Consider the following 19,927-nt stretch of genomic DNA (forward strand, 5'->3'; position numbering starts at 1 on the left):
AACCTGCAATGCTGCCTCGGAGCTCGCCCTAGGAGCTACCAGCTCCCCAATCCGAAGAGCCCCAAAAAGCTGAACGAAAACTCTACCCGAAATAAAAGAACCTCATAAGCAGAGCTACATACCTCCGGAAGGAATTCCAACAACTGCAGCAGCAGCTCCATTGAACTAGGTTGCTGCTTGTCCGGGGTGTGTCGCTTCTTCCACCCTTTTAAGATGTGTGAAATGCAAAAAAACACCTTCGTGAAAACCGCCCATCCTACAAAAAGAAAAAAAAAAAGGAGAGGGCAGACAAGCACTGTTCGGCCAACGCGGCCGACCTACCTGCGAAATACAGCAACTCCAGTAGAGACAGCGTAATGGACAATCTACCGGCCTCAGACGAAAAGTCACCGCCCCTACCCACGGCCCACCAGTGGCGCCATACCGCAGTATAAGCTTTCCACTAAGACTCCGACAAGGACCCCCGTATAAAGCGTCTCAGATGTCTGAAACCAGGTTCCACAAATAAGGCGAGCACGGGGTTCCCGTCTGCAAAGCCTGCGGAGCTGCCTCCCGAAACCGGTCCCACTGAAACCGAGAAAGAGTCTGCAATGACATTGTCTATACCCGGCACATGCCTGGTTACCAATGATAGATTAAATTTCAGACTAAGTAGCATTAGACACCTGAGCAATGCCAAAACTGGGGGGGACCCAGACTTGAAACGATTGATCACCTGTACCACACACACATGTTGTCCATGTGAACAACCACCTTTCTGTTCGCAAAAACAGCACCCCATAATCGACAGTGACCACGATGGGGAACAGTTCCAGGAATGCCCTATTACCCATGAGCTCTGAGCCCCGCCATCCTGAGGGCCACTAGGCCGCGCACCAACGCCCCTGAAAATATGCCCCAAACCCCACTGAACCGGAAGCATCGATAAACAGATCCAGCTCATAGTTAGACAACTCCGCATGCAACCAACACGATTGACACCTATGAAAGCACTCCACACCTGGAGATCCGTCCTAAGACGACTCGTAACGGGTATAAAGTGGAATGGTTGTTTTACTCCGACCATGGCAAAGGACAGGCGACGATAGAACGCTCTCCCATGGACAGAACCCTACAAGCGAAGTTAAAGTGTTCTAACAGCGATTGCATCTGTCCTTTTTTTGAGCCTCTGACAAGGTCGACCATGTGGAGCAACAGCCCCAGCTTCTCTTCTGGTAACCGGAAAACCATCATCTTGCTAGAATTAATCTCGATACCCAGATAAGAAAAGTTAACCACCGGCCCAAACGTCTTGCCTGCTGCTACCGGGACTCTGAACTCCGCCGTGACCCGCTGAAATGCCGTCAACAAAAATGCACATCCTTCCGAATTCCGCAAACCGACGAACAGAAAATCGGCCAGGTAGTGGGTGAAGGAGGACAAACCCGACACCTGGGACATCACCCTTTCCAAGAACGTCGAAAACATCTCAAAATACGAGCATGAAATAGCAGCTCATGGGCAGGCACGTCATAAAAATTTGACCCCTTGAACCGACACCCCAGTAGGCGAAAACAGTCAGGGTGGACCGAAAGCAATCGAAACGCTGACACAACATCAGACTTGGCCAGCCACGACCCCGACCCCGCCTCCTGTACCAATTCCAGAGCCCTGTCAAACAATGGACAACACACCCTCGACACTTCCCTATCAATATCATCATTCACCGACCCGCCGGATGGGTAGGACAGGTGGTGAATGAGGTGAAAGGCCCCAGGCTCTCATTTTGGCACCAAGCCCGAGGGGACACCCAGAAGTTAGGGGGCTAGATGGTGGTTTTAACACTACAGAGTCAGGAATACATGTTTGTGTTCCTGACCCTATAGTGATCCTTTAAGGATTTTATCAGCTGTGACACAATTTATTTTTTTAATCTATTTACCAGAGTGCCCATGCGGCCTCCAGTATGTAGGTATGACCACCAAAAAAACCTCAAAACTAGACTATATATGTCCCCTCTTATCTTACTATTAGCTATTCTTATTTCACCCATTATTACCACTTTTTTACTCACTTCTAAATACAGCAACGTTTTATTAAACACTAGGGATGTCTTTTTTTCCTCCACTAACATGGCCAGCTAATCTACTCTCCCTGTAGCAGGCATTTGCTACCACTATCTTCCCCTACCAAGATGGCCGCCGTGTTTTAAATGTATTTATTTGTAATTTACTTATTCCACCATCATATCATATTTTTCCTTCACATATCACCTACTAGTGATCTACAACCATTTATCTATTGATAGTATACAAGATAGATAAATCGGCGCAAAACACCTCTATAATGAAAACTGGGTATAGACAGCAGCACCAACAAAATACCCTGGCAAAATGGTATACAGTAAAATAGGAAGAAAGAAAGTGCTAGTGCGCTTGAAACATATACAGACACCTCTAATATATAAAAGTGACTTGCAATATGCAAAACAGTGTTAATATTAAAAAACCCAAACAAGGTGTGTGAAACGAAAACACTGACAGGTGTATACTTATAGCCTGCCAATGAACAGCTGGATACTGTAATAAAGGAGACAAAAAATGGGGGAGGGGGAACAACAGAAAGCACTCCTAGTGCAATAAAGTTAATAATATAAAAATATAAATAATCTCTCTAGCGATAAAAAACTCACAAGTAAAGAGTGGTATAAGCCCCACTCATGGCTATCAAGCCCAGGGAGGATCAGCCCCTTGGGTGGGTGGGATCAAAAGAAAAGCTCTGGTGACCACTGCGTCAAACTCGAAAATTTTAATTCACATAAAAAAACACTCCAATCTGCACACTTTAAAACGACTGAGTCCACTGCAGGCTCACCACACCAAATGGGGATCTGTTGCTGTTACGAGGACGGTATTTAGATCCTGTTCTCGTTCCCCTGCTCGTAGTGGTGTCTCCTGCCTGCTGATATGTAACGAACACTTCCGTGTGTGTTGATCACGTGGTCCCGTGACGCGTTTCGCCCCGCCTCTTGGGGCTTTCTCAAACGAGCATAATCTCCTCCCACTGGAGAACCCATTAAGTATCATATGTCCTGAGGCCGTGATCCAATCGGCCTTTCAACCTTATTAAGTTCATATGAGGTCTGTTATTATTCAATTATGCAAAAGCTTCTCTTTACAAATAAAGTTCATTTAGTCCATATAAAGTCTGTTATTATTCAATTGTACAAAAACTTTTATTTAAAAATAGCCGGTAAACTCCTACAGTTCCCTAAAAAAATAAGTCATATTCTATATATCAGCCACCTATACACCGCAATATTAAAAAAGTATTATATATAATCCATATTTAAAGAAACATCATATGTGCAAAAAACATTATCCTATATTAAGTACATATAATCCTGTATGGAAGGGGCACATCCCATAGCTAGTAAATACAACAGTCCAGAGAAGAATCTATATTTGGAGGAAAAAGGGGAAAGTCTTCTAAATGAAAACTTCCAGAGTTACACATCATAAAGATATAAAGGAGATGATAATCATACAACGTGAGGTAAGGTAAGATAAGTATATAGAGTAAAAAAGGGAATGAAATTAAAACACACAGAAAAATATAACATATAAAAAAATAGTACATAAAACATACCATCTCCTGTAAACAAATAGATAAAGGGACAGGAACTTTATAAAAATTATTATAAAAAATTATTATAAAAAATTACATAACTCAAAATCCCTATTAAGACCGGACGGGGATAAGGTATCAAGTAAAAAAATCCAGCGCATCTCCTCCTGTCCGATCTTACGGATAAAATCACCTCCTCTCCAATCCCTGAGAACCCGTTTTATCCCTATAAATTCCAACCCACTCGGGTCTTGGTTATGCATTTTCTTAAAATGTTCAGAGACACTATGACACTCTAAACCCCTCTTAATATTGTACATGTGCTCCCTTATTCTGATATGGAGAGGACGTGTAGTCCTCCCCACATACTGTAGATGGCATGGGCACTGGAGAAGGTAAATTACATTATTGGAATGACAGCTAATATGTTCTCTGATGTTATACTCCTTACTTGTCTTCTCTGATTTAAAAGTTAGTTCCGTTTTGGTATCCTTCTTATTACCAGTCCTACATGCATAGCACATCTTACATCTATAAAAGCCCTTTGACTCTCCTAGAAACGTACCAGGTGGTCTCTTCGTCTTTTCTTTATGAAAACTATGCACTAAAGTGCTTCTTAGGCTGGGTGCTCCTCGAAAGGTTATTTTAGGTTCAGGTGGTAATAAATCTCCCAAATCTTTATCTGATTTTAATATTGGCCAGTATTTTTTTATTGTATGTTTAACCGACCTGTGTTGATCATTAAAATCAAAAACTAAAACATCTTTAAAATCACCTAGGTTATTATTTTGTTCCTGTGTTCTCTCTATCAGTTCTATCTGTGTTACCTCTTTCACTTCATCAATAGCTCTCTCTAAAATTTCCTCCGGATACTGTTTATCCTTAAATTTCTTCACAAGGTCCAGTGCTTGCTCTTGATACCTCTTTTCCTCTGTGCAATTACGCTTCAGTCTTAGGAGTTGGCCCTTCGGAATATTGTTCAGCCATGGGGAGTAATGCCCACTACTATAGGTCACATATCCGTTAACATCCACCTTCTTAAAAAAGGTTTCCGTCTTCAGGACTCCTCCATCTATAAAAATCTCAAGATCTAAAAAATCTATGGACTCTGAGCTAAAAGAACTAGTAAGGTGAATACCCCACATATTATTGTTCATAAAATGTAAAAAATCATTAAAATCCTGTTCTGTTCCCTCCCAAATAAAAATCATATCATCGATATACCTGCGATAGGCACGTACCCGTGCGCTCCAGTCATGCTGCCCATAGATGAAACTCTGTTCCCAATGGGCCATAAATAAATTAGCATAACTGGGCGCATAGGTACTGCCCATTGCAGTTCCCCTAAGTTGTAAAAAAAATTGGGAATTAAACCAGAAATAATTGTTTTCTAGAGTCCATCTAATGCATTCAATAAGAAAGTCAATCTGTTTCTGCTCCAATGTCTGATCTAACTCCAGAAAGTACTTGGCAGCAGCACATCCCCTCTCGTGGGGTATGCATGTATATAGGGAGGTAACATCACAGGTCACTAAAGCATATCCCTCCTTCCATTCAAAATCTTTGAGCATCTTTAGGACATCCGGTGTTTTTTTATGTGAATTAAAATTTTTCGAGTTTGACACAGTGGTCACCAGAGCTTTTCTTTTGATCCCACGCACCCAAGGGGCTGATCCTCCCTGGGCTTGATAGCCATGAGTGGGGCTTATACCACTCTTTACTTGTGAGTTTTTTATCGCTAGAGAGATTATTTATATTTTTATATTATTAACTTTATTGCACTAGGAGTGCTTTCTGTTGTCCCCCCTCCCCCATTTTTTGTCTCCTTTATTACAGTATCCAGCTGTTCATTGGCAGGCTATAAGTATACACCTGTCAGTGTTTTCGTTTCACACACCTTGTTTGGGTTTTTTAATATTAACACTGTTTTGCATATTGCAAGTCACTTTTATATATTAGAGGTGTCTGTATATGTTTTAAGCGCACTAGCACTTTCTTTCTTCCTATTTATCTATTGATATTTACCACTATTTGTCTTATCCATTAAGTATATAATGATGTATTTTGATATGATGCCATTTTGGCGCCAATTTTATACTAATCCCTTCCAGATTCAAACTCCTACTAGCCAGGTTGTATGTTCTTTATAACATTTGCGAAAGCCTATATTGGTGAAACGTGTAATGGTTATTTTATATTGTATTTTAGATCAATTACAGGTTTTTGGTTACTTTACTGTGCCAATTCTCTTTTTATTGTATTTTTATGCACTTTTTATTTTTACTTTCCTGGCTTTTTACTGTTGTTCCTGTGCTTAAAGAAATCCCAGGTAGGGATCATACCACCAACGCCTTATTAATAGAGCAGTGTTTCTGCTCTATGCCTGTGAGTATTATTTTATTTACTTTTACTTACTCTTATCCAATTGAGAGCACTATTGTCGCCTCTTTTTATTTGGATGACCAGACGGTGTTGATAGACATATCACATATCCCATAAGCGGGGATTATACCGCTGTATGCCATTCACACCAGAGCTGGCCATGGCTCTTTTAAATGTGAGTTCTTTACCTTCTACTACTATTTTACTCTTTGGATTTTAGACATGTTGCACTACTGGCTGCCCCTGTCTCTTTGTTTTTTATATATCCGAATACCCTGAGACATTAGGACACACCCACCCCTACTGAAAAGTCTACTCATCTACATGTCATCAAGCATTGTTGCTCTAGCGAGACTCTTTTGGATTATTTTACGTTACTTTCTTTTTCTGCTGGCGCCGCCCTACCCCATCTCTTTGTATTGTCTCATCATATAATCTGTGTCCATTTAGATGAAAGTAACTAGGCAATGTTATATGGAATCCCTAGGCAGAACTGATGATTTCTTTTGTACAACGCCTTTTCAAGATGCATTTGTAATGGAAGGTGGTAGACAATTTACAGAAAGAAAAAACAAAAAATAAAACATAAATACACATTTAGAGATATTTTGGTATCCACCCGTTTTTTGTTTTTTTTTTGCAATTCTTTATTTTTGCGTGCAAGGTTAGTTACAATACTACCCGTATGGCCACAACAGCCTGCTGGGTTTTTGAGTGTTTCATGACATCACAACATAGTTTAGGCATATATCAGTCTGTCAGTTCTGACCTGTGGTGTCAGCTAGTTCTGCACATTTTAATTTATGGGTCAGCTGGTGTCAAAGTAAGGCAACATTGGAGTAATTTTTAGGAGTGTGTCTTTGCCCTTCAGGTGCCAGGATTGTATTAGTGTGGGGGGGTAAAGAACCCGAGGGTTGCCTGTCTGGAGATAGCCGTTTGCTCGTTTGTGCCCCTTTATGTGTTCCATGTTGGGGTTGATTGCGTGTGTAAATGGTTGTCCTCAGTGACGTTTATGTCTGCGAGTGAATACTGTGAAGTCTGCGTGTGTTCGTTTGTGTGTAGGTTAGCGGTTGACGCTCATTGAGCCCATTTGTGCCTCTGCGGACGTCCAGCGGGTTGGGAATTGACTCCTTACCGAGGAAGTCGCAGGGGGGTGGGAGGAGGTGTACTCTCCCTGGAGCTTTTGGTGTACTGTGTGTCAAAATGAGTCTTGTCTGAGGTTGGGTCAGCAGCAGCTATGGTGTAGAGTGAGTTAGTTTTGTAGGGTGCATGTGTTACAGCAATACATTGAAAAAACAAAAGGTAAAGCATCAAGTAAAATCAAAGGTAAAACAAAAGGTAATGCAGTAATCGGTTAATGCATTGTATGCTTGCTGGCTACAATTTTTACAGTGCAGGTCAGTTCTCTCTGTTCCTGGGGATGAATTGAGTCGTTCTAAAAGGATCCCAGGTGTGCGATGTCATGGGAGTTTCTTGTTCTGCGGGTCTGGTGTGCGCAGGAACTGTTCTGCCTCCTGTAGTGAGGAGAGATTGTATGTGGTACCGCTTTTGGTTACGGTCAGAGTCCTTGGTAGAGTCCATTTGTACTCAATTTTAGCTTTGCGCAGACTGCTCGTCACTTGTGCCAGGGACCTGCGCTACAACAGCGTGTTTCTTGTTAAGTCCTGGTAGAAGGTAATGTGGGATGACTCGAAAGCAAGCAGTGTTTTTCCCCTGACTGCTGTAAGGAGCTTGATTTTGTCCGCCACTGAGTGGCACCGGATGAGGAAGACTTGTGGAGCTGTGGCTTGTCTTGCATTTCTGATCCTAGAGAAGCCGTCTAGTGTGAATTTTTTGGCTTGGGCGTGCGGTAGGAGCGTGGCTGTGAGGCGTCTGAGGTAGTGGGGTAGTTCTGTGGAGTCAACGCTATTGGGTATCCCCCTTAGGATGACTATAGCTAAGAATCGTTGTAGAATTGTTCCAGATCAGCATTTTTTCTTGTTTAAATTTTGCCATTTAGTTTTCACTTCACTAGAATTAAACTTTCCTGTCTGTCTATAAAGATAAAAAGATGAATGCTAGAAAATAGAGTTTACTTTACACATTTTACTATCTCGGGATTCTGTAAACAATGTTTTTTTTTTTTTTACTAATATAGGTTTCATTGAGATGTACTGGTTACATTACGAGATTTAAAATAAGTATTAGGATTGTTAGTGTTAGTACTGGGACATGCACTGCTGCCATTAATGATTAGAGATGTGCTGATGAGAAAGAGATATACACACTGAAACCCCTTTCCATAGCTCCTATCTTGCTCCCTAGGAGTGTGACTTCTAGACAACTCAGACAGAGTGGGTCATGTATTTCCTAGAGCTAACTTAAGGTTAGGTCCTGCATTACACAAAGTCAGTATAAAACAATACACCATTGGGTGGCACTGACACTTCTTAACAAAAACCATAAGGGTGCAAATCCTATACCAAAGTCCCTAAAATGCTAAACTCCATATAACACACCACTTGAGAAAGGCATTGTATAATGCCAAACGTTAGGGTTAGGATTAGTGAAATGTGTTTTTTTTGTCCCTGGTAGGCTTGGATTGAGCTGTATGCTTGATTCTATTTTATTGTCGGTTTCACTTCTTGTTACTTTGTGGATATTATATTTGCAGTTTCTAATAAAAGTGATTCTTTTAATATTGTTTAAATGGTGTACATCCTTAGGATATAGAGTTATACAGTATCAGTCTGTCTATCTAATCCACATAGTACGTTTTTTGATTGTATGTGATCGCACCGACTATGCAATACAGCTGATCTTTTCATGGCTACGCTTTGCGGTCGGTCAGGCTTGGGCTATGCTGCAGGAAGAGTTCACCATGGTGGTCACCACTGGGATCGGATTATGGTAAGCCGGGAGCTTTTCTTGGTTTGAGGGCATCGGGCTGGATTCAGCTTCTTACGCCTGGTGGGAGGTCGAGTAGCTGCGGAGTAGCTCCAGAGCGGAGAGGCATGTTGGTACGAGCGTCTTTGTAAGCGGAGCCAGAAGGCTTGACAAATCTTCTTAAATTTAGCCTCGAAGATCTTCAGCCACGACAGGCCATCACGACTTGCATGGGCTTGTTGAGATTTCAGCGCTTCCACCATCTTGGGGGACCACGCTGTCTCAGACGCTGGGTTGCCCTTTTGACCCTGCAGAGGTGTAGGTGCGCCCAGTGAGGATCGGGATATCCCCCGCCGGTCCAGGGGGGGGGGGGGGGGGGGGGGAGGTTTTGCTCATACTTTTTTGGCAGGCTTAACCCCTTAAGGACACATGACATGTGTGACATGTCATGATTCCCTTTTATTCCAGAAGTTTGGTCCTTAAGGGGTTAAGACCGGAGCTGGGAGATCGACCGTCGGCTTCAGAAGGCCGCAGGCTGATGCACCCAGATTCCGTTTTAGTGATTAGTTGGGTGTAATAATGGTAGTCCCCAAGTAGTTTAGGGTTGTATTCCGCTGGATTAGCCGAGGTTTTCACCCGTATTAGATCAAGTGTGCAGGAGCTAGAAAAATTCACGTCTGGCGATCAAGGCTGTCAGGCCCTGCCCCCCTCCACTATGCAATACATTTAACATATATATAATACATACATTCATTTTTACTATTGACTTAACTCTCGCCTCCAGGATTCGTGAGGGATTGTCTCTAAAAATGCACTTCATTAACCCAACAAAATTTTCTCTGGTCTCCAACTCTTTAAAAAATCCCTAAAAAAACAAAAAACAACAAACAAACAAACACATTGCTTCATATAATATAATGACACCTTCTTCTGTATCATAGGGTTATGGTGTACTTTCTTTTTTTTTTGTAATTACACTCCACTTCCTCTAAATTGTAAAAATGTTCTAGTAAGGCTTTGTCATAATTACGTTTGCTTCATTTACCCATGTATTCTATAATACTGCAGAATATGCTAGCGCTTTATAAATAATAAATCTGTGCCTATAAGGATTACACTTTCTCTATCTTAGAGATCATTCTGTGTTCCCTTATGCACACACCAAGCAAACCCTACAGACAAATACACAGCGGGGTTTAAGAATGAGAGTAAATGAATTAGTGCTAATAAACCAGGGTAGTAATTAACACACACAAACATCGTGCTACACGTAAAAGCAATACAAACAAAACATACACAATAATACGTACATATACATTTTGCAAACCTACAATCACATAATTTTGAAAGGCATATGTACTTGAACATAAATATATACACATGTATACAGCAGCCACTGCTCTCCCACATTCATTCAGACGTGTATACACAAGAATAGACTCATAGTACCTCCACATGCAAAATCAAACACTCAGACCCAGATATTATCACAGACAGAAATACACACATGCTGAAATCGTACAGACAGCCAGAGTAAGTGGAGAAAAGCTGGGTGTAAGCATCTACCGTCCTGATGCACAGAGGGAGGGGATGGGGAAGAGAGACGGGAGGGAGAGAGTGCAGGAAGGTGAGCAGGATGCAGGAGGAAGCAATGTGTTTCGCCTGCATCAGCAACACTGCAGTGTGAGGGGACAGCACACAGGCTGCAGGATGCAGTGGTACCACAGCAAATACAGATAGAGAGGAGCAAAAGAGGTATGTGCTGAGCACTGCACTGCATGGGGTGCAATATTAAAGAGGTCACAGAAATGTAGAGGGGACTGTGTCCTGTGGGAGAGGGGTATGCTGTGCTGCAGGCATTGGGGGTGGGGGAGAGAGGGTCTGGAGAGGGGCACAGAGGAAAATGCAGGCAGTGGGGTGAGAAAAGGGGGAAAGGTACTATTTCTGCAGGAGGAATGAAGAGAGGAATAGTAAAATGACTGTGTTGTGGTGATAGATCTATATACTGTGAAAGGGGGAGATAGAAAGCGACAGAAGGGGAGAGAGATGGATGCCTAATAAGCAGGTGGAAGAGGACAGAAGGAGAGAAAGGGAGGGCTTTAAATCTAATAGGGGAGAATGGAAAAAGGATGAAAAAAGAGAGGATATTGGGAACAAGAAATGGATTACATACAGAGAGGGAGAAATACATTTCAGGGAAAGCTGAATCCATAGCACTGCAGTGATAGTGTGCTGCTTGTGTCCCATCAGGGAAGATGTCTACAGGACACCGAGTGCATTGCATGCGAGAGGCCATACAGCCACACATAGGGGTACTAGGGGAGATCTGATATGGAGTGTATAGGAAGGCACCATCTCTGCTATCTCCGGATTCAGAAGAAGATGCAGCTCTGCTTGGCAATTTTTTTGTGTATTTCTCAGTTTAAGGTTAGGGACAAATGGTTTCTGCTTTGTGGTATACTAGTAAAAGGACACAATCACAATATATTATGTACAAGAACTCTAATTGTCTATGACTTATTATGAAATTTGTAATCCATGGCTGCCTCTGGTCTGCCGGCTCCTTTGGACTACAACTCCTAGCAAGCTCAGCCAGGCAAAGGCTGCTGTGCTCTTCCTCCACCGGTATGTTCATCCATTGAAAGTGGTGTAATGTGCTGCAGACAGTGGGAGCCTGGAGTCGAGATGGGGCTGGAAAGAGGGATAGGCATAGTTAGGAGTGCTGGGAGTTGTATTTTAGAGCACCTGGGAAGCGTGAGGCTTTGTAACTCTCTAAATAGTTGGCATGTGGGCCTATTGTGTGTATTTGTTGCTGTATAACAGTGCAGTGTTTAATAACTAGCAATATAGACTGTGTGGTGTGTATTAACGGTTCTGTATGTGAGTCACGTATTGTGTTGGTCTATTTTGCGAGATGCCCTGCAGCCTGTTGTGACGTGTTGTGTTATTGCGTGCCATGCTTATGTTTCTGCAAGGATAAGGCATAACAAACAGCACCAATTAATATATCTGAATCAACTCGCAGGGTCATTCATTAAATGGTGAAATGTCAGGAATTCACCAGGGAACTACAAATATGTTAGGCCAAAGTAGCAAAAAAGGAAACATTTTTAAATTCTGCCTTGAATCTTGCTCAGCTATTTAGTTAGGATTGTTTTTTTTTTGTTTGTTTTTTTTTGATAGTCAGTGAATTGATTTGAAACCGAATTGAAAAAAATTGGGTCAAGTCAGTGAAATTGTAGAATTTTTCCACAACTTTTATTTTGGCCTATATCTTTCAACTCAATTGACACCAATTCTCTGTTTAGTGTAATATGGTGGATCTGAGTTGCATGTCACCAAACAGTCTGTCTGTGGCATTCATAGTCTGTGGTTTACTTTATGAGTACACTAGGAGCTGACTATTGTATGCAAATAGTCAGACTGATGTGAAGGGCAAAATATATAGATTTTATGTATGAAGAGACATAGCATACAAAATGCATGTATTAATGGAAGACTCACACTTTTCTAGGGTGTACCTGGCAGTGGTGGCTGACCTTCAGATCGGTTACAAGCTCACCAGGCTGTGAGTAGGAGTTTCTGAGCAATACCTGTGAACATCAAACAGTCTGGAGTTGTGTGTTTTGTCCTGTTGTGAGAGATACCTGGAGCTGAACCGGAGAACCCTCCGCTGATTGAGGGCCGGTCACAATGGCGCAGGCCGCCAAACAATTAAAGAAGATAAAGGATATAGAGGCTCAAGCTGTCCAGGAGCAAAAAGAAAAGGAAGAATCGGATCGCAAGAAGAGAAGTAGGTCCCGGGACCGCAAAAAAAAGGTGAGAAACAAACTAAACAAAGGGAACAAATAGATTAGAAAGACCCTAGAGCAAAGAGGTCTAACCTTAGCAGCACAGATGTGTGTGAATGACTCCTAAAATTCTCAGCCAACGAAAAGAATGTTTCACCTTTCCATCTCACCATGGACAAGTGCAAGGCAGGAAGGTGACAGTGCATCAAGGGAACATGTCCTACAAGTAATTGAGTGACAGCTCATTACTAATGCTATGGCACTGAAAGCAGGATGCTAGATTATATAAACTCTCAAGATCTTGGAGGTTTGACTAATAAGTAAGGAGTTGTAGAGGTTTGTTCTTTAAAGAGCGAATTGTGCTGAACTTACATTAGTTAGAAAGGTGTTTTAAAATTTGTGTGAAAATATATGAATTAGAAAAATGTCAAATTTTAGACTAATATGGCCCCTGATTATAGTTTTCAATGCATCACAACTCACTAATGAATGAACAAAGACTTGGTCTGAAGAATATACTCCCGAATTCTTGATGATTTATGCAATTTCATATCTTAATCAAAGAATATTATGGCCCACTAAAAAGGTATCAAAGCCAATCTATGCATTTAATTTGTGTGCAAAATAAATATTATTTGTGTCAATCTTGGAAACAATTTATGAATTTTGGTCATTGCATGTATTCCATGAGCTATTCTTAGATGACATTATTACCCATTGCTGAGAAATCAATCGGCTGTATTCCTGTTACTGTTTCCCCAGTGAAGTCGTTCATACTTTCTCCATTTTACCTCTGGAATGCCAATAGCCAAGCTTGGGAGCACACGCTGTTATGGACTACCCATGATGCAAATACAGCCAAATGCTATCACTGGTCTAGACTGATTCAGGTCTGATTTCCTTAAAATGCACAGATCATGTGTTTCCCGGTGCTATATTAGTAGTAGTTGTGCATCTTTGCGGTGTCTTTAGATTATTGATGGACTTTCCATAAATCCGATCTCTCAATCTGAAGTGTATTCTAGCTGAGTTATTACCAGAGCTCTGAAAAGCACTATCACTTTCCTTGGTTAATTCCGGTCTTATCTATTTGGCTTGACTATAATGCTGGTTTACCTATAATGAATATTTCCCAGGTCCCTGTAGTAATTGGTACAGAGGCTTTTATCTTATGTCCAGTTTTCTGCAATCTTCCTGTGTCTAAGTCTATTATTCTACATGCTAAGGATGCTTGTAGGAAATGTGCAATCTTAACTCTTTCTGCCAAAGCGATGCATGCATTCAAGAGCGAGCCCAATTATGTGTTCCTCACTGCATTTAGCATAAATGGTTAAAACCATTACGTAGCCTGCGGATCCATAAAAACATATATAACATGGCAAGCAATCTATATTTGACTGTCAGCATATTCTTAAATATAGAAATGTCCATTTCTCAATCCCCAGCTCATCCACTCCACCCTTCACCAATGCGTTAAGTGTCCTTTTAGCTACAGTGAATTTGTCAATGGTGCTGTGCTCATTGGTAAATAGAATTATAATGATATCACAAGACTCCAGTTTGGTCAACATTCAGCTAGTGACATCCCGGCAGTCACTGTACTCCACTATCAGTGTGGGGAAATAATAATTTGATGGGATCTGGCAGCCATGCACGGATGTAAGTTTTAAACATGAATAATTCTACTGCCTGTGAATTATAGATTGGTTTTCAGATTTGTTTACACTGCATTACTTAAAAACCATTTCATAAAATCTCTGCAATTTCCGCTGGTTTTTACCTCTAATTTCTGTTTTAATTTACACCAGGAACATAGAGTATATGGAATACCAATTACCAGATTAACTAATTAAAATCATCTGAGTGTCAACAATGAGCCATATGTAAAACATTTAGGAGGGTTCACATAAAACACTGGAGCTAGACTGGTAATTTTAGTACAAATAATGTTCCATGTAAATCAATGTAAATAGTATAGAATATTAGGTGTCAAAAAGGCAAGTAATTTACTTTATACATCCTGCTAGGCAAACTGCTGGCCAATAGATTGATCAGTGTACAGCAGTGTGGGTGAACTTTGCCAGCGTCAACTACTATGGGAATAAGAATGTGGACACACACACACACACAATCTATCTTACACAGGTGTCTGTATTGCATTATGTGTTAGCACAGGATATAGAGATAGAGATTATATATATAGTCCCAGACGTGGACTGAAACGTTGAGCAGCTATTTTTAAAGATGGATAAAGTTTATAACTTTGAACTACTTATTGGAATCCGAGAGTGCTAGTCATCTCCTCTATTGGTATATATATATATATATATATATATATATATATATATATATAGAATACCTTGTAGGAAAGCACTCACAGGACTTGATATGGTTCAAAAACAGTGCTTCTTTATTGCAGCAAAAATTTCAAGTAGAAAGACACTTTCTACTTGAAATTTTTGCTGCAATAAAGAAGCACTGTTTTTGAACCATATCAAGTCCTGTGAGTGCTTTCCTACAAGGTATTCTATATTATGGCAAGGATTAGCACCAGGGCATTACAAAACCGGGAGCAGTGAGTGCGGGACACAAGGAGTTTATATATATATATATATATACACACACATATATAAATAAATATAAAAAAGAGAGAGAGAGAGAGAGAGAGAGAGAGAGAGATACACACATATACACACACACACACATATATTAAAAGGAATGTACAAGCACCCAAACCATTTAATCTCAATGAAGTGACCTGGGGGCCATGCCCTGTCGTCCTCCCCCCCCCCCCTTTTTAAACCTGCAGTTGAATAGATTGCATTCTACAGCCACACACACGGTAAAAATGCATTTATCCACTGCACTGCCAAATTATTTATAAAATAGCTTATTTTTGAGACATGGGATACATAACTAGCACATACCTGTGTTATTAAATAGCCATTTTATGTATAAATTGCTGTTCACAGAAACCTAAAAATAAAAAAATTAAATTTAGTCGATTAATACAATTTGCTTTTTTTTCTAAATGTTTTAGAGATTATAATGATATTGTTTGTTTATAGATCAAAATCTGAAAACATTTACATACAGTAGGTGTGACAATAATAAGATGTTCAAATATCATGGTTATGTGTATTTCTACGGTAATTTATAGCATTTCTGGCAAAGCAGCCCACTAAATACCACCATACTGTAAAATAATAACAATATATGTAAACATTAAGCCCTCTTATGCTATGTGTGCACTTACACTTTGCATCAGTTCTATATAGGGCATCTGAGTCGGTAAATAATCCCTGTAGCGTGCTCACATTAATAATGTGAGATCTGTAAAATTTACAGGAGGAGGGAGGGGGTCCGCCTTTTACAGTGCTTTATGTAGAATATTTCATTCCGAAAGGCGCTCCGGTACAGACATTTCTAAAGAACTGGTTTTCATCATGCTGAGAACCAAATGAGACCGTATGTGGGGCTTTACGAGCTAAATTTAGTTTTGTAAACAAAAGTTATTGTTTCCACACGTTAGTTGGTGGGGAGGGAGAGTAGCTCAGTGTTTAGTTAGGCCGAGGTTGAAGTGTAAAACATGTCTGACCTATATTCCTTAAATATTATATTCAGTGGTAAGAAGTCCTCGGCAGGCAAGGGGCCGCCTAAACCTCTTTTGTTCACCACATCTAGCCCTTGGGCCTGAGTTGTATTCAGACTGCATTTGTGAGTCTATTCCATAAATCAAACAAATACAGATGTATCTAAATATAGATGTACAGAATACTACAGAATGGCCCAGAGGAGGAGCCAATAACTGAAGCACGGGGGTCACTGTGTAGCAGAGTTTGATAATTTTCTGAGTAAAATGGTCAATTAAGAAGTGAAGGAATATTTGTATGATTGAATGCTGATAAGGTCTGTTATTCAGACAAGACCAGCGGTATAAAGCCAATTTCTACTGTTCTCCTAATTTGCGACGTTAAACTTGGGGTAACTTTTTACATTTTTTTTTTTTTTTTTTTTTTACAAATGGAGTAACATTCTTCCTAGGCCAGAAGTCAAAGCCCCTTGTGGTGGGCCTGTAACTGTCGAGCTAAAGGTTAATGGATGCGATAAAAATTATCCTTCGGTATAACAGCAACGATGAAGAGAACTGAAGGTTTAAAGTCAATTTCAATTGTTACACCAAAATAGCTGAAGGAAATATATAACTGGCCTGGAGAATTTCTCTATTTCATCTATTCCTGCCTTAAATTTGAAACTCTGACAATTCACACTTTAGTGAGCATGTTTTAAATTAACAAGAAAGAACAGAAAGTTTATCCTCAAGGCTTGTGCCTCAAATTCCAAAAGCAACAAGGCCTCTGACTTCTCCATGCTTTCATGAAAGAACAATAAAAAAAAAAAATAGGATTGATGTCTTCGGAAACATGACACGTCAACAATGCCATGTGCAAAAGCTTCTAATCTCATCTTTACATCACGGTTTGCTATACTCATGAATTCTGCTGCAATGAAATTTTTGCAGGGGAAACATTTCTCAAAGAAACTTTTCTTGCAGATCAGAAAATACCAGATACAGAAGGAAGGAGAACTGTAGTTCAAAAAAGTAAAAAATTAAGCATTAAAGAGACACTACAGACACCCAGGCCACTTTATCTCATTGAAGTGGTCTGGGTGCAATATTCCTGCCTCCTTAATCCTGCAATCCTTTTTTTTTTTTTCCCCCATAAGGTGAACGGTGCTAGTGCAGGATTCCTCCTGGTGTCTACAGGTACATGTACTGCTGATTTCGATTTTGTTTTTTGTTTTAAAACACCTGTTAAACTTTAAAGGGTCCATAATGCTGAAATATTATTGGGTAGTACTTGAAAACAATGAAATAAAATACCTATTATCAATTTTACTGTGTTTTGGTGCTAGTAGTACTCTAGTGCCTTCCCAGTGTGAGTAGTCAAACCGTTTTAGAATGGATTGACTTCTTATCTGCAGTTTTCCAAGCTCTGATGCCTGTCTTCACTATAGCCTTCAGGGAGCTGGAAGCTCTCTGTCTGAGCTAAGTCCAACGGTGCAGGGCTTACCTCAGATGATGCTAGTCCTACACTACTCCTGTCACGGCAACCATTATTGCACATTATAGTGGTTCTAGTGCTAGTGTTCCTTTAACCCCTTAAGGTCACATGACATGTATGACATGTCATTATTCCCTTTTATTCCAGAAGTTTTAAAAATGAAGGCAATGGGAAGTGTAAAAATGTTTTCCCCTATAAGCGGGACTGTGTGAACAGCAAATTACCACTAAACCAGGACCATTCTTTTCCAATTTGTGATAACCTATTCCTCTAGAACCTTTCTGAAGTATTGCTAAAGCAGACCAAATCACCCAAATATTTTGTAGTCATGCAGAACACAAAATTTATATTGGGTTTGTAAAAACAGATGATAGACCATTATTTAATATGCTCTCCTCATTATGAAATCTCAAATTAAAGGACCGTGATTACTCTACATATCCCTTTCAATATCCAATACCCTTTCTATTACCCTTCTAACTTCAAATCAAATTCTCACATTTCATTAATTCTGTTCTTACTAAAAAGGCTTCCTTATTCAACTTTTAATCCCTAGACGTATTTTGAAGACAACAATTTAGTACGATTCTCATGTAATTTTCTACTTGGAACTAAATGAGAGGTAAAGCTGATGTAACGTAAAATGACATTTAATTTAGAGAGAGTAGACTGAAAACTGCAGACTACTGTATTTATATAATACTAGCCTAGCCTATCATTATTCTGCATTCTGCTATGGATAATTGTCTTTACTACAGGCTATTTTGATTTCTGAACTAGCCTATAATAAGAACTGGAACAACAAAGGTCGATTGTAATTAATTAGTAGACTTTATGTCCAACGTCCATTGCTATTCAAATAAAAATGAAAAGGCTGTAAGTCCTTGTTAATTTCTCTTATCGGTGCCAACATGCATGGCTCTTCCTGTAGTTTGCATACCTACAAAGAAACTAAAATAGAATATTAATGCTGGCTTTGAGTCTCTCTGCCAGCTGTCAAACCAGCCCCCATGTCCTGTTTCTCAAAATGTTGTAACTGAGCACAGTGAACGTAGAAATCAAAATTCAGCATCATCTGTCTGACAGCACTCATGTATTATAAGGTGTAAAACACATTTTGCAAAACATAATTGGGATATTACAGGTCACCTTTGCGTGGCAGAACTTATAAAAGTACACAAGAGAGGCCACTTCAGGATGTCAATTCTTATATATCACAATTAATGTCAGAATGAGGGATTGGCCAATGAAGAACAAAACAAACCTTAAATGGAAAGAAATGGCTTTCAAGTCTCCATCAAAAAAGGAGTGTTAAGTCTGTAAATGACAGAAAAGGCATTAACTTAGAGTGAAAAGATCTTACCTGTAAGTGGAGATGATTACAGGAAAAATATGTTTTTTTAAATTTTATAATTGCTTTCCTGCAAGGTTAAGGTGGACTTTCAGACACAGAGGTGTCTATTACAGTCTCTGTACAGGGTGACCTTTTTTGAAGGTCGATGTAAATTAGTGCTGAACGTTTAGTCAAAGTCACTAAAGTAAATTAACAGAAACCGGTTTCATATGACTACTTAATGCTAGATGGTCCCTGCCTACAAGGCGCACCTTCATATCCCAATACAGGGGAGCCACATTGGTCTATCTATGGATTTATATGGCACATAAATACAACAAGCTCTTTTTATGTCATTTACATGGACATGACTATGGAAAGACCTGCATTAAATTAATGTTATCCCTTGGGTATGATTTTAATAAATATGATCTCTTATGCTTTCCTATGGACGCTGGCGTCTTCTCACTGTGATTTTCACAGTGAGAAGCACGCAAGCGCCTCTAGCAGCTGTCAGTGAGACAGCCACTAGAGGCTGGATTAACCCAAATATAAACATAGCAGTTTCTCTGAAATTGCTATGTTTATAGAAAAAAAGGGTTAACCCTGGATGGACCAGGCACCCAGACCACTTCATTAAGCTGAAGGGGTCTGGGTGCCTATAGTGGTCCTTTAAGTGTCTTTTCTGCCATGAACATTGAATAGACAAAGTAAACATAATGCACAAACCTAATTTATTGGCATCTTTTGTGCACCAATCATAATTCTTGTGTGGCATATACATATACACTGCATATACATATACGAACTACAGATCTTATACACCCCTGCAGGGTATGTTTTTTAATGGATATGGAAACTCCCCCAAAACCAGAACGAAAACT

The 19,927-nt window shown here is 40.1% G+C and overlaps 1 protein-coding gene across 3 annotated transcripts in view; it reads left to right on the forward strand.

Moving 5' to 3' along the window:
• Window positions 1-10,509: 10,509 nt before the first annotated feature.
• The window catches only part of ANK1 (ankyrin 1), a 201,535-nt gene continuing 192,117 nt past the window's right edge, over window positions 10,510-19,927 (forward strand). For 2 of the 3 annotated variants that reach the window (XM_063448445.1, XM_063448446.1), the window contains exons 1-2: window positions 10,510-10,608; window positions 12,368-12,672. In XM_063448445.1, coding sequence (XP_063304515.1) covers window positions 12,547-12,672 — 126 coding nt within the window. In that variant the 5' untranslated portion in view covers window positions 10,510-10,608; window positions 12,368-12,546. The remainder of the gene's footprint in view (window positions 10,609-12,367; window positions 12,673-19,927) is intronic. The other variant, XM_063448447.1, reaches the window with a different exon arrangement.

Source organism: Pelobates fuscus, chromosome 3 (genome assembly GCF_036172605.1).
Source record: "Pelobates fuscus isolate aPelFus1 chromosome 3, aPelFus1.pri, whole genome shotgun sequence".
NCBI lineage: Eukaryota > Metazoa > Chordata > Amphibia > Anura > Pelobatidae > Pelobates > Pelobates fuscus.